General features: G+C 38.1%; 1 protein-coding gene across 1 annotated transcript in view; it reads left to right on the forward strand.

Annotated features, from left to right (window-relative positions):
* DLGAP2 (DLG associated protein 2) overlaps positions 1–20,503 on the forward strand; it is a gene marked incomplete at its 3' end in the record, with an annotated part of 444,743 nt that overhangs the window by 339,213 nt on the left and 85,027 nt on the right. Inside the window, exon 4 of the mRNA XM_084202322.1 lies at positions 10,131–10,196. Within this exon, the coding sequence (XP_084058448.1) occupies positions 10,131–10,196 (66 nt within the window). The remainder of the gene's footprint in view (positions 1–10,130; positions 10,197–20,503) is intronic.

Here is a 20,503-nt window from a genome sequence, read left to right on the forward strand (position 1 = left end):
TTTCTCAGTTCCTTTGTAAGTAATCCTGACAGTCTGGCTCAATGTCATTTTGCTTTAGGCCCTCATTTGGGGACGGAGGTGATGAGCCTGGCAGCCTAGCACTTCCCTTAGTCCCTGGAGAAATGGGCTGGACAGAGATCACTCTAGAGCTGTCCACTGCTTCCCACCAAAGGCACCCAGGCTCCCCAGCTACTCCAGTGAAAGGCCTATCCTTGAGAAATTAAATGAAAAATTTGTCTCTTTTGATGAGATCAGTACAGTGAACTTTAGGAACTGGCCAAGCACCTTTTGCAATATCCTAGCTATTGATTCTGCCCATCCTGCAATGGACAGCTGATCATTTTGCTCTCCATTTTCACTGGCCACACAGAGAATTGATTCTCCTTCAACTTCATTTCTGTTTGTGTCATAGGGAAAATCCAAATAACCCAGCAGCTGCACAGGTTGTAATTGAATGTCACAACCAACAAACAGAAAGGCTCACCTCAGGCACATTGTAATTGGTTTTAAAGTGTAATGAGTCAGTGTGTCTGTGTATCCTAAACAACCACAGAAATATCTGCTATATATTACACCATTTCTAGAGCAACTAGAGAGGACCCAAGGAGGGTTGCACCCACTGTGCAGAGTGTTAAGCAAATGCATTAGTGAGAAAGCTCTCTGTGGTGAGGTAGTTGGCATAACCCTTTTCTTCATAAAGCACAACCTTCCTGAAACTGAAACTGTTTATGAGTCAGTTCCGAACAAATTCATTCTCAAAATAAAAATGCAGGGGGGGTAAAAGAGATTTTCAATTGTTGAAGCACACTATTTTGGCATTTTTAAAAGTTTTATTTTTCCAGCTTGAAGATGTGCTGCCTGACATCTCTTTGAACTTGTGAAAAAGGCTAAAACTGTACAATATTAATTTGAAAATATAGACATTTCTTTCATTTTAAATTATCACTTAACAATTTTATTAATTTTAAGTTATTTCTAAGCTGTGATTTTATAATTTCTAGCTGAAAATTGCTATGGAAATGAGGAAAATTTATTTGGTTTTTCTAAATATTTGCAGCGCTCCATTAAAGACCTGGTGGTACAAATAACTCAGTAAAGCACATAGTTGGGATTATACATGCATCATGCACAAAATCTTCAGGTGACCTTCAACCTGTGCCATATTACTTGGACGTCAGGAGTATTAGGACTGTGGATGGAAGAAGATAATAAAAAAAATAATAAAAAAAAAAGACAAATGAGAGAGAATTAAAAGGAAAAAAGAATAAAAAATAAAGCATTTCTATGAAGGAGAGGGATACAGGACAAGGGAAAGATGAGGGAGATGAAAGGAAGTAGATGAGAGAGCAAGCCTCACATTGCAATTGCGTGGGGATGGTGGGGAAGGAACTAATTACCAGTTGCTGGAAAATGCATTAAAGCTGCGCCACTGAGCATAACTTCAGCAGCCTCCACAGGATGATGAAAACACAGGGCAGAGAAATGAGGCATCCTGATTCATCAGTCTTTGCCTGCTACAGGTGCTCCAGACCCATGATTCTTTCTAGGAAGAAAACTTGTCCTGGTTATTGCTATTTTTGAGAGAGAAAAGGGTTCGTTTATAGGTACTGCATTTCATATCTGCTTAAATTGCCAAAAGGAAGCTGCATATTATATAATACGTAATCATATTTGCTAAATAAAAAACTCCACCAGCTGTCAATCTTACCACCCCAGCATTTAAGTGTTCACAGAAATCCTCACCAAAATTCTCTTGTGTAGGAATGAGTATATTTGAGCCCTCCCTCTGCTCTCTTTTAACCTTGCACATAGAGATAAACACATGCACATCCTGTCTCTGGTTTTAGAGGGCTTCACCACCTGATGTCAAAAGCCTCATTGAGGGATTTCACAGCTGCAGGTACTAATAGCTAATTTCAGTTTCCAGTGGAACTGCTGACTTTGCCCTCACATCCCATTGGGGTCAAAGGTTTTCCATACTAAATGTCTCCTACTATGGTAGATCAGTGGAACAAATGCAGTTGTTCCCTAATGTTAAAATATCTTATTTATTGAACATTTCAAAGACACGGACATTGCTCAGACCTTTTGCCCCACCATAAAATGAATCTGTAAAATCAGAATGCCATGACCTACTAGTAATAGTTGCTGTATATCTGGTTGTGGTTTTTACCAAAGAGTAAAACAAAATATAGTGTGAGAATATCTAATTTTAACCTGACAATGGAAAGGTTACAAAACCCATTTTCTGTCAAACATAATTTAGTATTAGAGATTTTAGTCATTTTTAAGGAAAGTCTTAAAGAAATGCCTTTTCTAAAAGTGATTTTGAAATATATTGAAAAGGCTAATTTCATCTACAATTTATTTTTTCTAAGTGACTTTTCATTTCCATGCATATGCAGAAAAAAAGATTGCTAAATACACTCATCCAGTAAGAGAAATATCCTGTTTCCTCTTCACAAACCAGTGCAATTCAGGGGCAATTTTTATGTATTCTTAGGAGAGGTGAAAGTCAAGTTTTCTGACTTGTATACTCCTCTCTCACTACTGGACTGTCCTATACTTTGCTCTGGTGTTCTTCCTCACTTTAGACTCTCTTAAGCATGTTTTCACATAATTTCTGCAGGTATTTTAATAGACTTGATGAGCATTTCACTTCTCTGGCAAGATGGTTAAGCCTTCACAGCTGTGCAAAATCCTTCTGTGTTCCTGACATGCATTTTCTATTTTTCCTCTCTGCCAAGGTCCAAGATAGACTTCTTGGACTTCCTTAATTGTCCACTGGGAGGTAGCTGTGAGTCCTTCCAAGAGCTGGCAGAGTGGATGGAAGATGAAAGTGTACCAAAGGAAATGTTGCAGTTTACCAGAGGAAAGAAATATAATGGATTCTGAAGAGTTGTAGGATTTTTCTGGGGTATCCAGAACTACTGGGTTCACAGGATGTGGGTTATAACTCACAATAATGAGATACTATATTTTTTAATATTCCCACTTTTTATTGTAGAATATTTGGGGTTCCTCTTGCAGATCCTGAAAAACAATAAAGGGCAAATAGTTTTTCAGGGCTTGACATAGTCATTCATCCCTGAAAAATCCAGGAAGAAAGAACTTTTAGGAATTTCATAGACTGTTTGAAGCACATCACACAGAGCCAAGTTTGAACACAATGTCTTATCGCTGAGTTACTTTTTTTTTGTGAGCTCACAGTCACTTGTTAATTTTGATATAAAAAGATGGAGTTATTTAACTGAATTATTCATTCAAGCGTTAGAATGACTGAAAAGTCACTCTGCTTTAAGACTTCACAGCATCATCCAACACATTTTTGCATTTATTACTTTAAGTGAGGAAGGGAAGAGGAACTTGCAGACTCTGGGGTAAAAGGGGTAAGGCAGCTCAGAAAGCCTTTCAACGAGCAAAATGACCCTGGCTGGCTCAGGAGAGGCTGCTGCAGGGAACCAAACCTTTCTGGGTGATCACCACAATATTGCTAAGGCAACCTGAGCTTTGTGGATGATTTTCAGCTGCCTAAAGCTGGCTGGTAGGAGTTAGTGTGCCAAGACCAAGATGATCCCCGACAGCTTCTGTGGTCTCCTGCAATATATTTTATTTTAGCCTTTTTCCTTGAAGGGATCTGGGGGACATGGCCAGTTTCCTCTCCCTGATTTATTAGGCTGTGTGCCTCCAAAAACAGATGCCTGATTTCCTAGTCCTGCTGTCTGGAACCATACTGTATAAAAGTGGAAGGGCAGGATGAAAGCAAGAGAACAAGGACGAGAACAGGAATTCCTCAGTCCTGATTTGCAGGGGGTGTGAAGGGTGGTTTGTTTTTGCTCAGTAATCTGAGCTAAGAAAAAGGCTGGGATTCTTCAATATTTATTAGTGTAATATATAATAAAAGTATGTTTGTGTTTGGGAAGCCAAACAAATTGTCTCTCTTGGGCACAACTTAATATGACTAATGAATTCTCTAAGTTATGAAAAGGGCAGATGAAAATATTAAAAAATAAAATAGAAGAAGACAAAGCAGAGAACCACACCACAGTAAAAAAAACAACCATACTGTAAAGCCATTTGAATTTCTGGCTGCTGTATCTGAAAATGCTATTGGAGAGAAACAAAAATGTACAGAGGAGAATGAAAAGGATAGTGAAAGTTTTAGAATAGCTTTGCCATAATAAAATACTAAACAGATTGATTCTTTGGTTTGGAAAAGGGAGGACTAAGGGAGGGATATGGTCTACACAATTATAAATTATATAGACATAGTGAGTAGGGCTCAATGATCCATTATTTTTCACAACCAAAGAACTAGAGGCACCTAATTTAATTATCAGACATCCTGATAAACAAACAAAAAGGAAATTCTTTTTCAAATAAAGCATAATTAGATTGTGAGGTGCATTGGCACAGGATGCAGTAGAGGCTATCAGTATAAATGGGCTCAGAGAAGATTAGATAAATCCATAGAGGATAGACCCATTGGTGGCTATTAAAATGGTCTAGATTAAACTTCTGCCTCAGGAAGTCCCTTAAGTGTTGGTTGCAGGAAGTTGGAAAGGTATTTTAGGCAATCTATGTATTTGCCCTGTTTCTAGCAATATCCTTTTGGGCCAGTTCTTGAGCCAGCATACTGTAATTAAAAGATCTTTGCTGAATTCATCAGCAACATTTCTGTGTGTGTGTGTGTGTGTGTGAGAGAGAGAGAGAAAAACAACAGGAAAAAAGGAGGCTGTGATGAGAAAAAAAAAAGCAACTTAATTAAACAATGACTTCCTCTTACTGTTAATACTTTTCATGCAGCCCTCTTGCAAAGGAAAACCTCAATAACCCTAAATCTGCTACTATCAGCTTTAATTTTCATTTCAATCAGAGTTTTCCCAGCCCTGATGTCCTTCTGTGTATTTGTTGCTTATCAACATGCTATGAAAACAATGCATGAGAATATTGTATTTGACAATACTGCCACCTGGGCTGCATCTGCAGTAAATTAAACAGTGCCAGGACAATGCCCAACAAATAGGAATTTGATTACTTGTAATGCTGCTCAGACAGATCCCTGTCTTAATTTTACACTTGGCCAACTAATTTTCTCTGTCCCAAATAATTCTCAGGCTTTACTAGGGAATTAGCATGGACAAGGGATCATTCCCCATCACAGTTTGGATGGATCCAACCTGTTCTTGAAGATATGGCTAGAGCATGCCAGCTGGCCTCATGGCCAGAGGAGGAGCCTTCACCATGCCTAGTTTGCTTTATAGATGTGATAAAGATTGGGTGTAACCTCTGGAGGACTGGGTGAGGAAAGGAATAGGTTTTCTAGAAGTTTTTTTGGCCTCTTGGGGAAGGTCCAAATCAATCCAATCAGCTGTCACGAGGGTGAGGAGTCCATAACATCTCCCAGGCATGCAGACATTTGGTTGTTTCCCTGAGGTCAGGACCAATTCTCAGTTCTCTGTTCTCATGACATACACTGAGCAGTCTGGGGATGTCTTTGGTCAGGGTGAAAGGCCACCTGCAAGAAATTCATTGATTTCATAGCAGGACTTGAGGTATACAGGAGATTTCTCTTCTAGATCTTTAAGTTTCCCTAGTCTGGGAGAGGTAATTTTGTTTTCTCAGATTAAGGAGTGATGTGGTGAGCGTCCCACATTCATCCTCTGGACACATTCCGTCATTATGTGATTGAATGAAATTCCAGCTGCAGTTTAATTCAGACACTTTCAGGGCTGTGTTTTCTCTCATTTGTTGCCAGACTTATAATACCAGGCACTATACAGAAACTAAAAAAACAACAACTGCCTTAAGGACCTTGCAGGTTGAAAGAAAGGCACATAGTGAAAAAAATTGATGTGAGGTCCAGAGCAGGCCAATAATAAATAAATCAAATTCCTATGAACTAAGAAGCTCAGTATCAATCAGTTCTAGTTCAGTCTTTCCCCTATGTTGTGATGGAGAAAGCAGTTAATTAATTATAAGTCTTGCTGAGGTGAACCTTTTAAAGTATGTGAGCAACAAGTCCACTGACACTGGGGCTATTTTGTGGATGGATAGGGTATAAACGAAGTACAATTAGGAGATGGATACAGCTTGCCTGGCTATTAAGGGTAAAATGAAGGCATGAAAAATGAGGTCCAACAAAGAGGCAAGACTTTGCAGGTGAATAAAGAGAATTTAAACTGATAGATCAGTTTCAGAGAGTAGACAGAGGTTAAAGCTGAGATGACAAAATTTGAAGGGTGGGCACAGAGATTATTCATCCCTCTTACAGCACATACCCTTGACCAGATTTGGCCCATGCCAAGCAGTGCTTTCCTAGAGAACCTCTCCTTGGCAGAGTGTGGAGCAGCACACGCCAGGTCACACTCCTGACAGACATCCAGCCTGTCCTGGGGACAAAAGCTGTGCCACACCAGCTTGATCTCAGGCACTGGTCTGTGTCATTTCCTACTGTGCAGGCAGCAGCTTCAGGGTTGAATGAGCTGTCTGGATGTGTCAAGCTGGTTCCAACTCAGCAATATCTCCTGACGTTTCCAAGCTTAAGTCTGGAGAACTTCAGCTGTGACAAGTTCCTATCACAGTTTTGAGTGTCATCTGTGCAGTGTTGAACTGGAATGAGTGACAGATACATCACATATTTCAAAAAGAAAATGAGATACTACATGTAAGTGATAGTTTTTGCTCTCCTACTTTAGCAGATCGCAGCATCATTTTACTACACATTGAGCTTTCAAAGAAGCAAATTTCTCTGCATTTTTAGAGCCTTTCATTTTTTATCAATGTTTTTGAGCCCTGTTGAGAGTGAAGACTTTTCCTGCTATGTTTTAGGTTCAAGTTCAGAGCAAGAGTCTTATTTTCTATTCAGACCTGTTTGTGATGCAGTAGTTTGTACATTGATGTGTCCCTTGTGTGTGAACTGTGTTCCATTCATAGTTAAAACACTTATATTGTAAATCACCCGATTTTCATAATCTCTTTGTTTGCAGCTCATTGCCCATTGAAGCATTCCATGCTATGAACATGACTTTCTTCTATGTCCACTGGTGTAGAATGTTCCACCAGTAGGTAGCCAAGGGCAAGCTGAGGCCCTGTATATCTATGAGATAGAGAAAGTGAATGACATGAGATGAATGCACTCATTTCTGACACTTGCATTTCAGCATGAGCCAGAATGCTTTGATGACCTGTCTGACTCATTTACTACGAGAAATGAAGAGTTCATGAATGCTGTGTGTTCATGAATGAAGGCCATGCTTTTCATTTTTATGGTCAATAATAAAAATGGCAATTTCTAGGAAAAATGTAGACTGAAGAAACAAAGGCCACATATGTCTGTTGCTGAAGGAATAATAAGAGTTTGGAGTACAGCTTAATCTCCTACAAAGATTATCCATGTAATACTGCAAGAGCCACCAAGACTCTAGATTAATTTCTGCTTCATAAGTACAGAACACAAAAATTGTGTGGCTTTTGTCATTTCAGCCATCTTTTCAATGGCTGAAATGACAAAAGCCTTTTGAAAAGACAGTAGAAATAATGAACTAGCGATGTGAATATGTATAGTGATAAATTATAAATAAATAAGACATCCTCATAATTAGTAAGTAAATGAATCACTAAGACCTACTCATACCCCTCATACAGATTCATAAACCTGTATGACAAAGGAATTCTAAGTTCCTTTGAAATATCTGCAATTCACCCTATTTATAACAGAATATAACTTTTCTGCAGGAAGGACATTTTATCTCTTTGTGCTCTCTATAGGTTTTTCTAGACAACAGGCTCACTGACATTAACAAATGTAGTACAGCTACAAGAAAGAAATTAATTTTAATCCTAATTCTAGTGGGAAATTGAGACAGAAAGAGATTAAGTGGATTGTCCAAATTTGCACAGAAATGCTTACAGCAAAGTCAGAATCTGACTTACGGATCTCATTGCATGACCTTTCCCTTTAATTTTGGAAAATAATTATTTTTCTTTTTTTTTCTTTTTTTCTTTTTCCTCAAACACTTCACACCCACAAATGCTTAGTCTTAATTAGCCTACTCCTAGCATCGTAGTCTAGTTTTGGGGAGATTTGTTTTATGGAGCTGATTTCTTGCAAGGGAAAATAATGTTATGCATTCATTCTGTATGTATTTCTGAATATATGTGCATGATAGACCTTTGGAATCAATTAAGATCTTTTTCAAAAATACTAAACTATATTCTTTATTTTGAAGTTAGCAGTAAAATCTCCTACTTACTTACAAGAATGTAAAGGATCCTTCGGAATATTTTTGTTACAACTTTCATTACTTATAACTGATTCCTGTGCAGCCACATTAGAGGACAAGCATATGAGTTATACAATATAGGCAGATCATGTGAGCAAAGTCTCCATGGAAACTGCCTAATTTGTGCTTTTATTTAATTAGAGTTGTCCATTACCTCTCCAAATGAAGTTTAATTTAAATTCATATGCCAGTCATTTTTTAAATTGTGTATGACTTTTCATCCATCACTTACTGAGATCTCTTGCAGGCTGTATTTTAGCAGACTGAGTTTATTTAACAATTGAGTTTATAAACAGGATGTTTATTTGACAGCTCAGCTTCGCCAACATTCTTAACATCCTTGGAACCAATTATCTATTATCTATCTGTGCTATACAACTCATTGTTATCAATTAGATATTCTTAACCTCAGAAATTGTCAAAACCTTGGAACAATTGCTTGAGAGATCCACATGAGTATATTCACTCATTTTGCTTGCTGTGAGCTAATTGGGAAAAAAATTGAGTACAAATAAAAAGTGTAACCAAAAAATATGCAAAATGCATGTGTTTGTTAAATGGAGCATTGAAGCAGGCAAAACTGTGCGTCTACTGTAAGCCACACCAAAAAACCAGCTGGTCTCATTGAGGTACTCTTTAGAAAAGTCTGAGTTGGTTTGACCTTACACAACTGCCTGCCTGAGGGTAGGATAACATGAACTGATGTGATTTATTTGGAAGTCATCAGTCCTCGCCTGTGCACCACAAGAACATGGTCTGCAATACCTGATTTTATCTTTCTTTCAAGAGCTGCTGGTTGAATCTATAGTGAGAGGATATGAAGTACACCATTATTTCCCAGTTCTTCTAGGGTGTCTTGTAACATACACAGATGATAAGAGAACTGTGGAAGGCTGCGTATACTCAATAATTCCCACCCACCTGAGACATCAGCAAATATGGAAAACAGGGAAAAACATAAAAAAGGATTAAAAATGCAGTATTGAGTAAATATATGAAACATATTACTGACATATTTTGTATCATAATGTACATATTCTGAAGCAAATCTTGCATCTCATGGAATCATTATTGACCCAGTTTTCCATTTGTAGCTCTGTTACAGAAATATCTAGGTGCCCAGTCCAAAATTAGTTTATGTGCCAGCATGACACGAGGGCGATGCAGAGGCAACAAACTGCAGCTCTGCAAGGGACATAAGCCAGGGTAGCTCAGAGCTGCATTCTGGGGCCACTCAGGTGGTTTCTGCATCCATACAGCATATACATATCATCCAAGTTTAAATATTCTTTCAGAATTACAGAAGTTATCTCTGGAAAAAAAGTAAATGTTAGCGATAGGAAAAAAGTCATCATCACAACATTATCATAGTTCACAATGGCAGAATTGAAAGTTTGTGTATAAGAGGTGACAAAAGTGGCCTAAGAATCATGTGTGGTAAGTGCTGGAGGTGCAAGTGGAGGACCAACAATAAGGATTCCTCTGGAATAACTACATGAAGGCTAAAAGTCAATACAATTTAACATGACTAAGAAAAATTGGAAAGAACAATGTAAAAGATGTTACAGAAAAAGGCATTTATGAATATGATGTGATATTAGTGATTTGAAAATATCTAGAAAAATTAAAATAATAATAATTGATAATATTACTAATAGAAGAAAACTTGAAAAACTGGCAAAGGATAGATACCGCAGATAATAGCAACACAGTAGTTTAACATTAACAGGGGTTCTGAATGGTAATAGGTGTCACTGAGTGGATTTAAAAACTAGTGGAGAGTAATGTCTGGATGTAGAAAAATATCAGAGTTATTAAATAGCTACTTTGTTTCTGTCTTTTCAGAAGAAGAGGGTGGCGATCTGCTCAAGTCGAGCTTCAGTTTTCCAGGGACGCCAGAGGAGGAGCTAGGTACAGACCCATCTCTCAGACACCCGGGACCGCTGGTGCCCCCCGGCTGGGCGCAGCCGCGGGCTGGGGCACAGGGGCTGCTCTGGGCACGGCCTCGCCCCCACACAGAGCCACCACTGCCAGTGACAGTGGCCAAAAAGCTCTCAGTCAAATCCTTCTGGGCATTTCTGACCTGCTGTATAAGGTTAGAGAATGCAAAGGAAAATTATCAGATTTGAGTAACGCTCAGGCAACTGAGAACTCAAAAGAAGGTATTCAAGGAAATTGCCAACCTTCCTTTTTTTTTTTATTCTTTTTGTCTTTGTCTTACTCTTTAGAGAACATCCTAAACGTAGATGAAGTTTTTGATGTTACCTTTTCAATTTGAAAAAATAACAGAAGCAAGAAGAAATCAGAAACTGTTTAAGCCCATGAGTGAAATCTTGATACTTCTGTCTTACAAAGCTAGTACTAAAATGTCCCGCTGGCTTCAGTTTTATACATTTAGATTGTGAAAAATTGAGTTTCTGTTCCTGGAATTTCATATCCAGATTGTCACTGGTTTATGTGAAATCTGTCAAAATTTTGACTTATATGCAATTACTTCATGTGGTTATTTTTAGAAAAGCAATATGGGAAGTGGTTTCTATTTGTTTCCCGCTTAAAGCTTCCTTTATTCCACATGAGCTTACTTACATTTCAGAAGTCAGAGTAAAGTAATTTTTCTTCTTGTGCATATGCTCATGTCAATATATTGCAACAGTTTATTTTTTGTTATTACGATGTTGTTGTAGTTGACAAGAATATTATAAACTTTTGCCCTGACTGTATTATTACCCACTGCTAAGAAGATAAATTATAGTTTCTGTGTTAAGGAAAACTACCCAAGCAGTTAGAATAAGGAGCACTAGTTCAGATAGGTTGTGTCTTTATGTTTAGCCACTCTCTTAGAAGAGGATCCAAGTAGTGTTGCCACTCAGTTGCACTCAAATCAGTGAGTGTCATAAATGTTCAACATAAAAATTTCTGTACGGACTTGTTTATTGACTCAACATTCCAAAACAAGTGAAAAAAAGATTCCAAAGATTAGACAGAAGAAGTCTCAGTGAGTTTCTGCCTTAATCAAAGTTGTGTAAAAGGCAAGATATCATTTTAAATGAGGCTTCCTAGGAATCTCACAAGTGGATCCTATGGAGGAGTCATGAAATGAACAAGTCTCTCAGCCTTCTTGGACATTTGGAGTTTTTTCACACTGCTGTCCCATTTCACAGCACACAGGAAGGAGTTTGGATGGTCTGGGTTAGAATTCATCTCATCTGAGAGGTGGAAAGTAATTCAGATGTAGATGTCTAAACTGTAGATCTCGGGACTTCTTTTAGAGTCAATGGAGAGTGATAGACTTTTCTAGGACATAGCAGGTTTGGCCTACTTTAGAAGCTTAATGAAGAGTGAGATAAGTAAGGCTTTAGAAGAATGTCCAAATTGTTCTCCTTCCCATTTGTTTGAGAAAGAACTGCAGGATTTCTGGAGCCAGAGCAAATGATATACAAGTAAATAATATTAAATGTCAGATGTCTATAGCAGCAAGGACCCTCTTATGAAATAGGTAGTCAAAGCTATAACACAAAAATGTTCTAACTGACCAATCAGCCAGAACCCTGACTAGGAAGAAGGTGGGGGATTAGTCAGAAATGCGAAACAGGAAAATAAAATAGCAATAAGAACAACAAATAACAACTAGACTACAAAGAAATTAAGCTGCTTTCCGACATTCCAACTGTTTTATGGCCAAGTGACTGAAAAAAATACGCCAAAAGCAAAGAAAAAACTGTCCTTGCTCCTAAATGTTGTCCTTATTACAGTCCTCTGAAAATAAGTACCAAAGATTGATAGATAATACTTGGGAAGAAGTGGATGGTTTTAATATTTTCAGAGGAAAATCCTGTCTTCCTGACAGGACCTAGCCATCAAACTGGAGGTGGTCAAAGTAAGTGGACTGGATAGTATCAGTAATGTAAAAACATAATGTAAAAACATATCCCCTTCTGCCCTAGGGTGAATCACTGAAATTGGTAAGACTTAGAAAAGTTGTGGGATAGTTAGTTAAATTCTGTGTAGACAAGCTCTGCAGTTTCAGCCATGCTAATGTGCTACCCCTGTACAGATGGATAGGACATATCTGTCTTTCTGTCTTTGCCCCAGTGTTGTGTTCTGTCACTTGAAGATTTGTGTTCAAATCAATGAACTTATATATAACACAAGTGAAAAACAGCAAACCGATCTTCCTCAGTCTTCACTTTTCCTTGCTGTTGCACAAACATAAAGTTAATTATTCATTGGAGAGAAATATGATTCTGGATGGATACTCTAATCCTTGGACTATGGAAATGGGCTCGCTTCTTTTCTTTATATACATAACCCAATGACTATGTCATAATTTTGTATGAACAGCCTCAATCTGACAGACTGCTAGAGACCTTCATGCCTGAAGAAAACCCAGAAAGGGCTTTCCTTGAGAAGTAAAATAAACTGCCCTAAGTCAAGACAAAGTCAGGATGACGTTCTTTGAGGAAGCTCTAGCTGCAGGGCCATTCATTATTTTAGACTCTCACTGTGCCAGGGACCTTCAAGTTGTGATCTCTCTGGTACTGAAAGATCTCTGGCTCCAGGTCCTTGTTTGTAGAATGGGTTTAGAATTTCCAAGTGAGGTTTGCATCTTTGGTGGGGTTTAATTAATGTTTGCACAGTATCTCATGAGAATGAAAATTATGAATAGTCATTAAATAATATTTTAAATAAAATTATCCACTGCCTTAACTGGAAAAAGGTATCAAGGGATAGGACTGATCTCAACTCTTTCCCTCTTTTGAGTCTATAAAAGACCTCTTTAGTTAAAACAGGCACAAGAGCAATGTATTCCTCCAAAAAAAGCTTATCCAAGCATTATCAGTCAGTTCTTGAGAACATGACTTAATGACTTTACCCTTAACATTTGTTTGTTGCCAGAGTTCAGGGTGAAAAGTATTATTGTTACAAGATTCACGCTCACACCAAAAATTCATATTCTTTTCACTAAGAATATCTCAAATAAGAAACCTGTTAGGCAAAAAAGAAAACAAAGGTAGCAGGACATGATGATGGGAGCAAGAGATCTGACTTGTGAGCTCAAGCAGCTCGCTGTAAGTCTCACAGAAACTGGAGTTCTTTCATTCCAGGCTTTCTTCTAGGTGGTATTTATGCAATCTAAACAATGTTTCTGTACTAGAAAAAAAAAAAAATTGATGAAACTACTTGTTTCTATGCTACCTGAAAATTTCTCAGTCTTGTTTACTTTAGGTATGTAAAGGGTAAGGCAATATTTTGCTTTAAATGTCCAAAGCAAATAGTGCAATCTTAACAAGAGACATAGAAAAATGCCATGTTTGAAAGGCATTCAAATAGTTACAGAAATGTGAACAGGGAAGATGGGATGAATTTCTCTTGAAACATATTTTAATAGGTAGTACACGTACAGAGTAAATAGGGAAAAATATATTATTGAAAAATTATTTAACTCCTTTTTACAGGTAAGGAAAAATTTGCTTTACACAAGTTTTATAGTTATGCTGTTTTAGAGTTAGCAGGATCTAGCAAAGAAAGAGAAGTTGCACTAAAAGCTTTTTACTGCAATAAATTGCTGTTTTCTCTTCAGGAATGGGTATTAAGTTGATGTTAAGGAAAAGGTTGAAACCTGTAAAACAGGTTGCAGTTACTAATAATGCTCTTAACATGCCCCAGTTGCAAAGTAAACTGTTAGGGAGTTTAAGGGCAGGCTATGAAAATGTATTTTAATTTCACAGTTGATGCTTTTGATTAATTGGAAAGGTTCCAGTGTCAGACAGTAACTCATGGTTATTCAATCACTGCTGATTGCATGACCATGCCTTTATGACCCTATGTGTTGGAAGGAAGAAAGGACATGGCTGTTCTTGAAATGAAAACATTAATGAAGTCCTGACTTTTCAGTCTGTCTGTCCTTCTTCCGCGCACTCAGTGCAGTCAATGTCTGAACACTTGACAAGGGTTTTAGCTTCATGTGCCAGGAACTACAGGAAATCTTCCCAAGGACAGGGGAGGGGTTGTCAGCGAGCCCTTGACTCTTGTCTGTGCCCATCCATGCCTTGGTGCACCTTCCCCCAGAGCATCCAGGGGTAGTTAATATCTGTAGAGCTGGTGGGACTTCAGCCAGACACACGGCTTGGCCACACCGAGTAACCACTGCAGTGACACTCATCCCAGCAGGCACAGGCACAGGAACACTCTGATATTAATTCCTAGATGAGCCTCAGACTGAATGTTTCCCTGGATTGTGACACTAATGCTCAGAGGCACAGAAGTTTTATCCTAGTTCTATGGGGAATTGAAGCAGGGAGTCTACAAGAGATGTGCACAAAGGATCATTGCAAACCAAGGAGATAAGATCAGCCTCTCCATGGCAACTGGCACCCCTGCCCATGGCATTGTCCTGAAACATGCAAATAATTCATGGCTGAGTGAAAACTTGACTGCAGATTTCCCAGATTTATCCTCTAACCACAGGGCTATATTTCTGTCATATAATAAAAAATATGTAGCCAGGTGGTTTGGTATGACAATATAAAAGTCTTTCAAATTTACAAGAGATTTTGAATATGACATGTCCCGATATGATTCAGTGTGACCCTGTAATTTCCTTATTGTGACTAGATTAACAGATAGTGCAAAAAAAAAAATGGCCTTTCTTATTTGTCTTATTCCACCATATCTTAAAATAATTCCACTTCATATTCTTCATTTTTCTCTACCCAAAACTGTATTGTAGAAGGTTATTAATGTGATAATCAAAACTGTAGAAAACATTAATGAAATAACAGGAAATGTTTTTCAGAAAATAAATTTTGGACTTTAAATTTGTTTTAGTTATGCTTGAGAACTTACTCTTTAAATTGCTTTCAGCCATAAAACAAAATCATATCATATGGCCTGATCATATAAAAACATATTAACTGTCCAGCATTTTAATTATAGATTATTGGCAGCAAATACTTACTAAAAATCTGCAAATCAGAAGCTATTCTTAAAAATTAAATACCTCATAATGTCAAATAACTGCAAAAATCCCATTAGGCCCAAGGTCAATTCACAAACAGGATAAGATATTTATAAGGACATAACAATAATCACATAGAATATTTGTAATGAATTATTCATCCATTTCTACTACATAATACAAAGGGAGTTATGCATTCATAGACAAATATTTCTGTTCCAAATGATTTCACACACGGGATGTTACAAAGAAGGGACATTTTTCTCTCCCTCATGGCCTGCTGACCTCTGTAAGCCCTGGGTGCGTGCCTGACACGCAACATTTACCTGCCCATAAAGAGTGTGACAGCTGCAGAGATGAGATGATGATGATGATGATGATGATGATGATGATGATTGAGATGAGATGAGATGAGATGAGATGAGATGAGATGAGATGAGATGAGATGAGATGAGATGAGAGACCGACTGCTCAGACACACCTTTCTTCCTCAATGAGTGTCTTCGCTGGATTGTCCCTTTCCAAAAGCATAAACTGTGAAACCTTTTAAATGTGTTTCTATAATGAGCAGCTTAAATTATGTCCTCTCAATTTCCTCAGGAAAAAAGTTACCATATCTACCTCCACATTCATCATTGCCTGCTTAGGTTCTGTTGGGAGTGGGACAATTTTGTCACAACCAGGGTGGTGGAGATGTTTCCAGTGTAGAAGCAAATGACAGCAGCTCTCTGTCAGAGTGCTGGGAACATAGGAACTGTCTTCCCAGGGGAATTTGCCCTGGCAAAAGCAATGCAGCAACACAGACATCAGCAAAGATGGCTAATGCAATCCCAGCTTTCACTGCTGAGTTCAGTTGCCACCTTTCATTGTGCAGCTTCACTTGTTTTTCCATCTATTTATAATGTCATTTCTCTTCATAAGACAACAGACAGCAGCATATTGAGATGCCTTGTCTCAAACTCATCCAGAGTGGATGTACTTAAACCACCACCTTGTCCCAGGAACAGAAGTCACCGTTTGGCCCATCACTGCCACATGGGAAATCTGGGTGCTAGTGATTGTGGGCGCAGGCAATTAATGTTTGCAGTGTTTGTAACAGATCCAAAACAGAGCTCAGCCAGGCAGAAAAGAGACAGCACCCTGATTTGAAAAATTCCCAATCTGGAGGTTATGTAAAGAGGGAGATTGTCTGCCTGTTACTATGGCAACAGGTTTAAAAGGGATCTTGTCACCAGGCTGCTATTTCTTCCTGTACCCCATAGTAAAATCAGGATGAGTCCTCCTCCATCTCAGTGGGTTGAACTGAACAGAAAAGTTCACCATACAATGGCAAAGCAGCAAGAGGCAGCACCAAGGGTGTACACCTGAGCAGATAATAATGAACTCTGAAAAGTAAAATAATTCTTTTGGGTCAGACAATGGCTAAAACTAAAATTTTTGGTGAATCAAAAACCTGTAAAATACTTCTTCTGAAGCAAACAGAAAATCAAATAATTTTCTTCAGTTCTGATAATTTAAAAGCTGAATTAATGTTCAAAATAAAAGAAATATAAAGTTAAATTTGAAATAGCAGTCAAACAGAACAATGCAGAACAATGAGCAGTCATTGTTCCATGGCAATAATCAATGCTTTTGGTGATTAACTATTACATTATTTATTTCCCAGAAGAGCACTCTGTAAAAGAGATGAAATCTTTAAAACATATCCATGTTTTAAATAAATAGGAAAAGGCAATTTAGAGAGAATATACAAGAAATATTTTTGCTTGGATACATGAGCATTAGTTCTTGCAGTCCCCCTTAGTATTGGATGGAGTGGAAAACCTCCTCCGTGATATATCATCATAAAAAGCGGACAAACTCAGAATAATTCCAGAAACACTGAGAAAAAAAAAATCAGGCAATCAGATCATAAATACCAGTATTATTTTTTGTTTGATTTTTTATTTAAGAATCAATGATAAATATTTCTTAGTAGAAAAGAAACCTCGGAGATTTGGTGGTTCCATCCAGCTGAATAGTTGGTCCAAGTGTTTGGATCCTCAGGATTAAATTTTTGGCAATTATGCTATCACAGGCAGTATTTCAAAAAACCAGTTTCACCCTTCCATGCCATCATCTTTCTGACTGGGAACCCTTGCAGGTTTCTAACACATTTATTCCAGTCCAGCACAAATTGTGCATTCTGAAAAATGCAGCCTTCATCAGAGATGATCTACCTCAAGTAACACAGGTGTCATAGGTAAAATGACCAAGAACTTCCCCAGCAAATGTTTACAACTAATGCTGGCCCCATGAAGTTAATGGGTGATTTGTTACTGCTATCAACATGACAAGGATTTCCCTTGTACTTCCAGAGCTGTGCATAGATTTCTGTGTATGTCTTTGCTGTTGTACTGCAATTACTTTGGCTGCCTTTAATTGCTGAGAAAATAGTGGCAGTTTTATGACCACAAGGGAAATGGATTGTCTCATGACCTAATAACTGCAAGCAGCAAGATTTTATCCTTTAGGAAAGAAAATCCATAAATCCAGGCACAATAAGGAACAAAAGAAGTTAAATGGTGTTGGGCTAGCATTTCTGCTGTGTATTTGGAAGCATTATAACCAATTGCTCAATGATATTCACATAGTGAAGCCCTGGTTGACTCCACAGAGCGGGATTTTCCCAGAAAATAAGCTGACATGTTAGTTATTTTAGGTCAGTCTAGTTCTGCTACATTATATTTTTTCCAGAACTTCGCTGATCATACAGATTCTGTGAAAAAATATTAGTCGTAAATCATTTTGTGGACTTACTTGAGTCAGAGCACTGTTGAAAGGTGAATAATGGCAACATACTTCAAATTTGAAAAGCACTGTGAAGGCCTGTGTATTGCATACTCTCTTGTACCAAGACATCCCACACTTCAAAGCAATGGAAATTAATTTTGCACCATCCTGAGGACTCCCTGCCTTGCTCCACTCCATATCCTGGAGCTTTATACAAATCCCATATTTCCTCTCATGGATTTCTGTCCTCTTCTTTTTCATGGCATGGGCACAACATTGTGACTTTCATCCTCTTCATACAGTCCAAGGGCTGATTTTTCTACCCAGAAGATGTGAGATGTCTTCATTCCTCAGATACTGTTTCCACATTTCTTAATTTTCCCATATAGTACACCCTGTCTTCATAGGCAGTCAGTGTTGCAACCTGCCTTTAGCTTGTCCCCGGTCAGAGCTTTCCCCAGTTATCACAATTCTGTACTTTCCTTCCTCCCAGTATATTGTGCTTTGAGTCCCCCACCAGCCTGTTCACCACCTCCAAGGTTCCATTCTTGCTCATCCACTATTATTTTGCACTCCTTTTTATTAGATACCCTTTTCTCTTGTCATGCTTATTTATCTCAGAAATAAATGCCTTGAGATGTTGGACAGTCAGTCTACTAATCTTTATTTGAAAGATGGATTGACGTGGAAAACTGTTGGGCTGAGCAATAGGATTTGGTGCTATCAAATATTTGTTCCACATGCAGACACCAGTGTAACAGTGCTCAAAACCGACTAGTGAATAAATTGCAGCATTCCACATGGTCCTTACTTCTCCCTTTGGGTTTTCTGACTTTGCTCCAATTTGGTATGTTCTGGACTCTGATGCTGTTCTAAGAATACAATTTGAGTGTCCATTTTTATCTAACATGGGAGTTATAAAAACCATCTTACCCTTGGTCATTATTTGGTTCCACTGAACTAGCTTGGGCTGTCAAAAATTTTCCATGGTTTAGAAGTATCCATGTGCCTCAGACCACCTAAACTTATGCATTTTTGATGCAGGTTTCTGCACTGGACCTTGTCAGCCATAGTTTTTGCCATAGTCAGCAAAGACAAACATGTACATGAAGGGTAGTATTCATCTGTCATTTTTGGACATGCAGTTCAGGCTTCAGAAGAATCATGCCAGTTTATCACTCAAAAAATAAAACCACACCCAGACTGTGTATTTGTCAGGATCTTTGGCTGGTATTGTTCCTGAAATCATACCTACACATCAGTTCCTATCTCCCTAGTATGAAACTGTGATGGCAACAGCTGAACTGTATGGGCAGGGCACAGCCTTCAGCTCCATTTACACTGCTGGTGGCAACAGCCATACATGCCTGCCAACAGTGCCCAGCATTCTGAGCAGAGAAGTATTTGATTTTCAGGTTTATATGTCAGAACAAACCAAGCATCCACATGTAGCCCATGTGCTGTTTGACAGCTTTGGGCATTTTGGTGCTTGGCTGTAGGTCCTCAGAACCACCTACTTCTTTCCTTTGGCTGTGCAGAGACACTGAGGGCATAAAGTACCCTGTTGCAACAGTGCTACAAGAATCAATAAACTTTGTCTCTGAGGGGATGCCACTCAATGTTCAATATTTCAAGTAAGCAGCCTGAGTAGTTATGTAGGAATTCACAGAAAGGTCAATACACTGCATGAAGAGCACACACATCACCAAAAATACAAGTCATCTTCTAAATCTGGAAGATGGTCACTCAGTCTTTGCAATTTTATGTAAATTTTATACCAGATGTTGTGCTACATAAATAGGTTGGAAATCTCATGAGACCATAGCAGAAGCTTAAGGCATTTGCATTTCAGGACTTCTTCCTGGCCGATTAGTCACTCTTCTCAATCCCTGTAAATATTCATTTTCGAGGCTAGTATAGAATGGAGAAAAATACTGTAACAAGTTAATGAGGAAACAGTACTCATATAGTACTACTTAATGCAAACCTTGGACAGATATTTTTCCAGCTAAAACGTTTAATTATGCATTTTCATGTTTGATGTCTACTTGGTTAATTAATAAGCCTATTTTCCCAATATTTAATTTTTTATTAGTTATAGGTTAAGCTGTGAGGATACATTTTTCATAATGCATTTCATCACTAATTCAGCCATGTGAAACAGCAAGATGCAGCAACCTGTTTTTGTCTACTACCTCTTTTTAAAAGCTAGATTAGGTATCTCTTTTGAGTAGTGCTTTTTCCTAAGCAGAAGAACAGTTCCTTCTCCAATGAAAACAGCACAGTTAAATCTATTTAAATTAATTTTGCAATAGAAAGAAAAGTAAGAAAAAAAATCAGGCATCATTTCATAGTTCCAGAGAGTATTATCACACCCTGAAAGCTTACTTCTAATATGCAACACACAAAAAGATTTGTGGAGACAAGCACTCTTTTTGAATGTCAGAGAAGTTTCTGTGTTTTTCTATTGATTCTCTTTAGCCAAGAG

This window comes from Fringilla coelebs (genome assembly GCF_963513975.1).
Source record: "Fringilla coelebs genome assembly, chromosome: 3".
Lineage (NCBI taxonomy): Eukaryota > Metazoa > Chordata > Aves > Passeriformes > Fringillidae > Fringilla > Fringilla coelebs.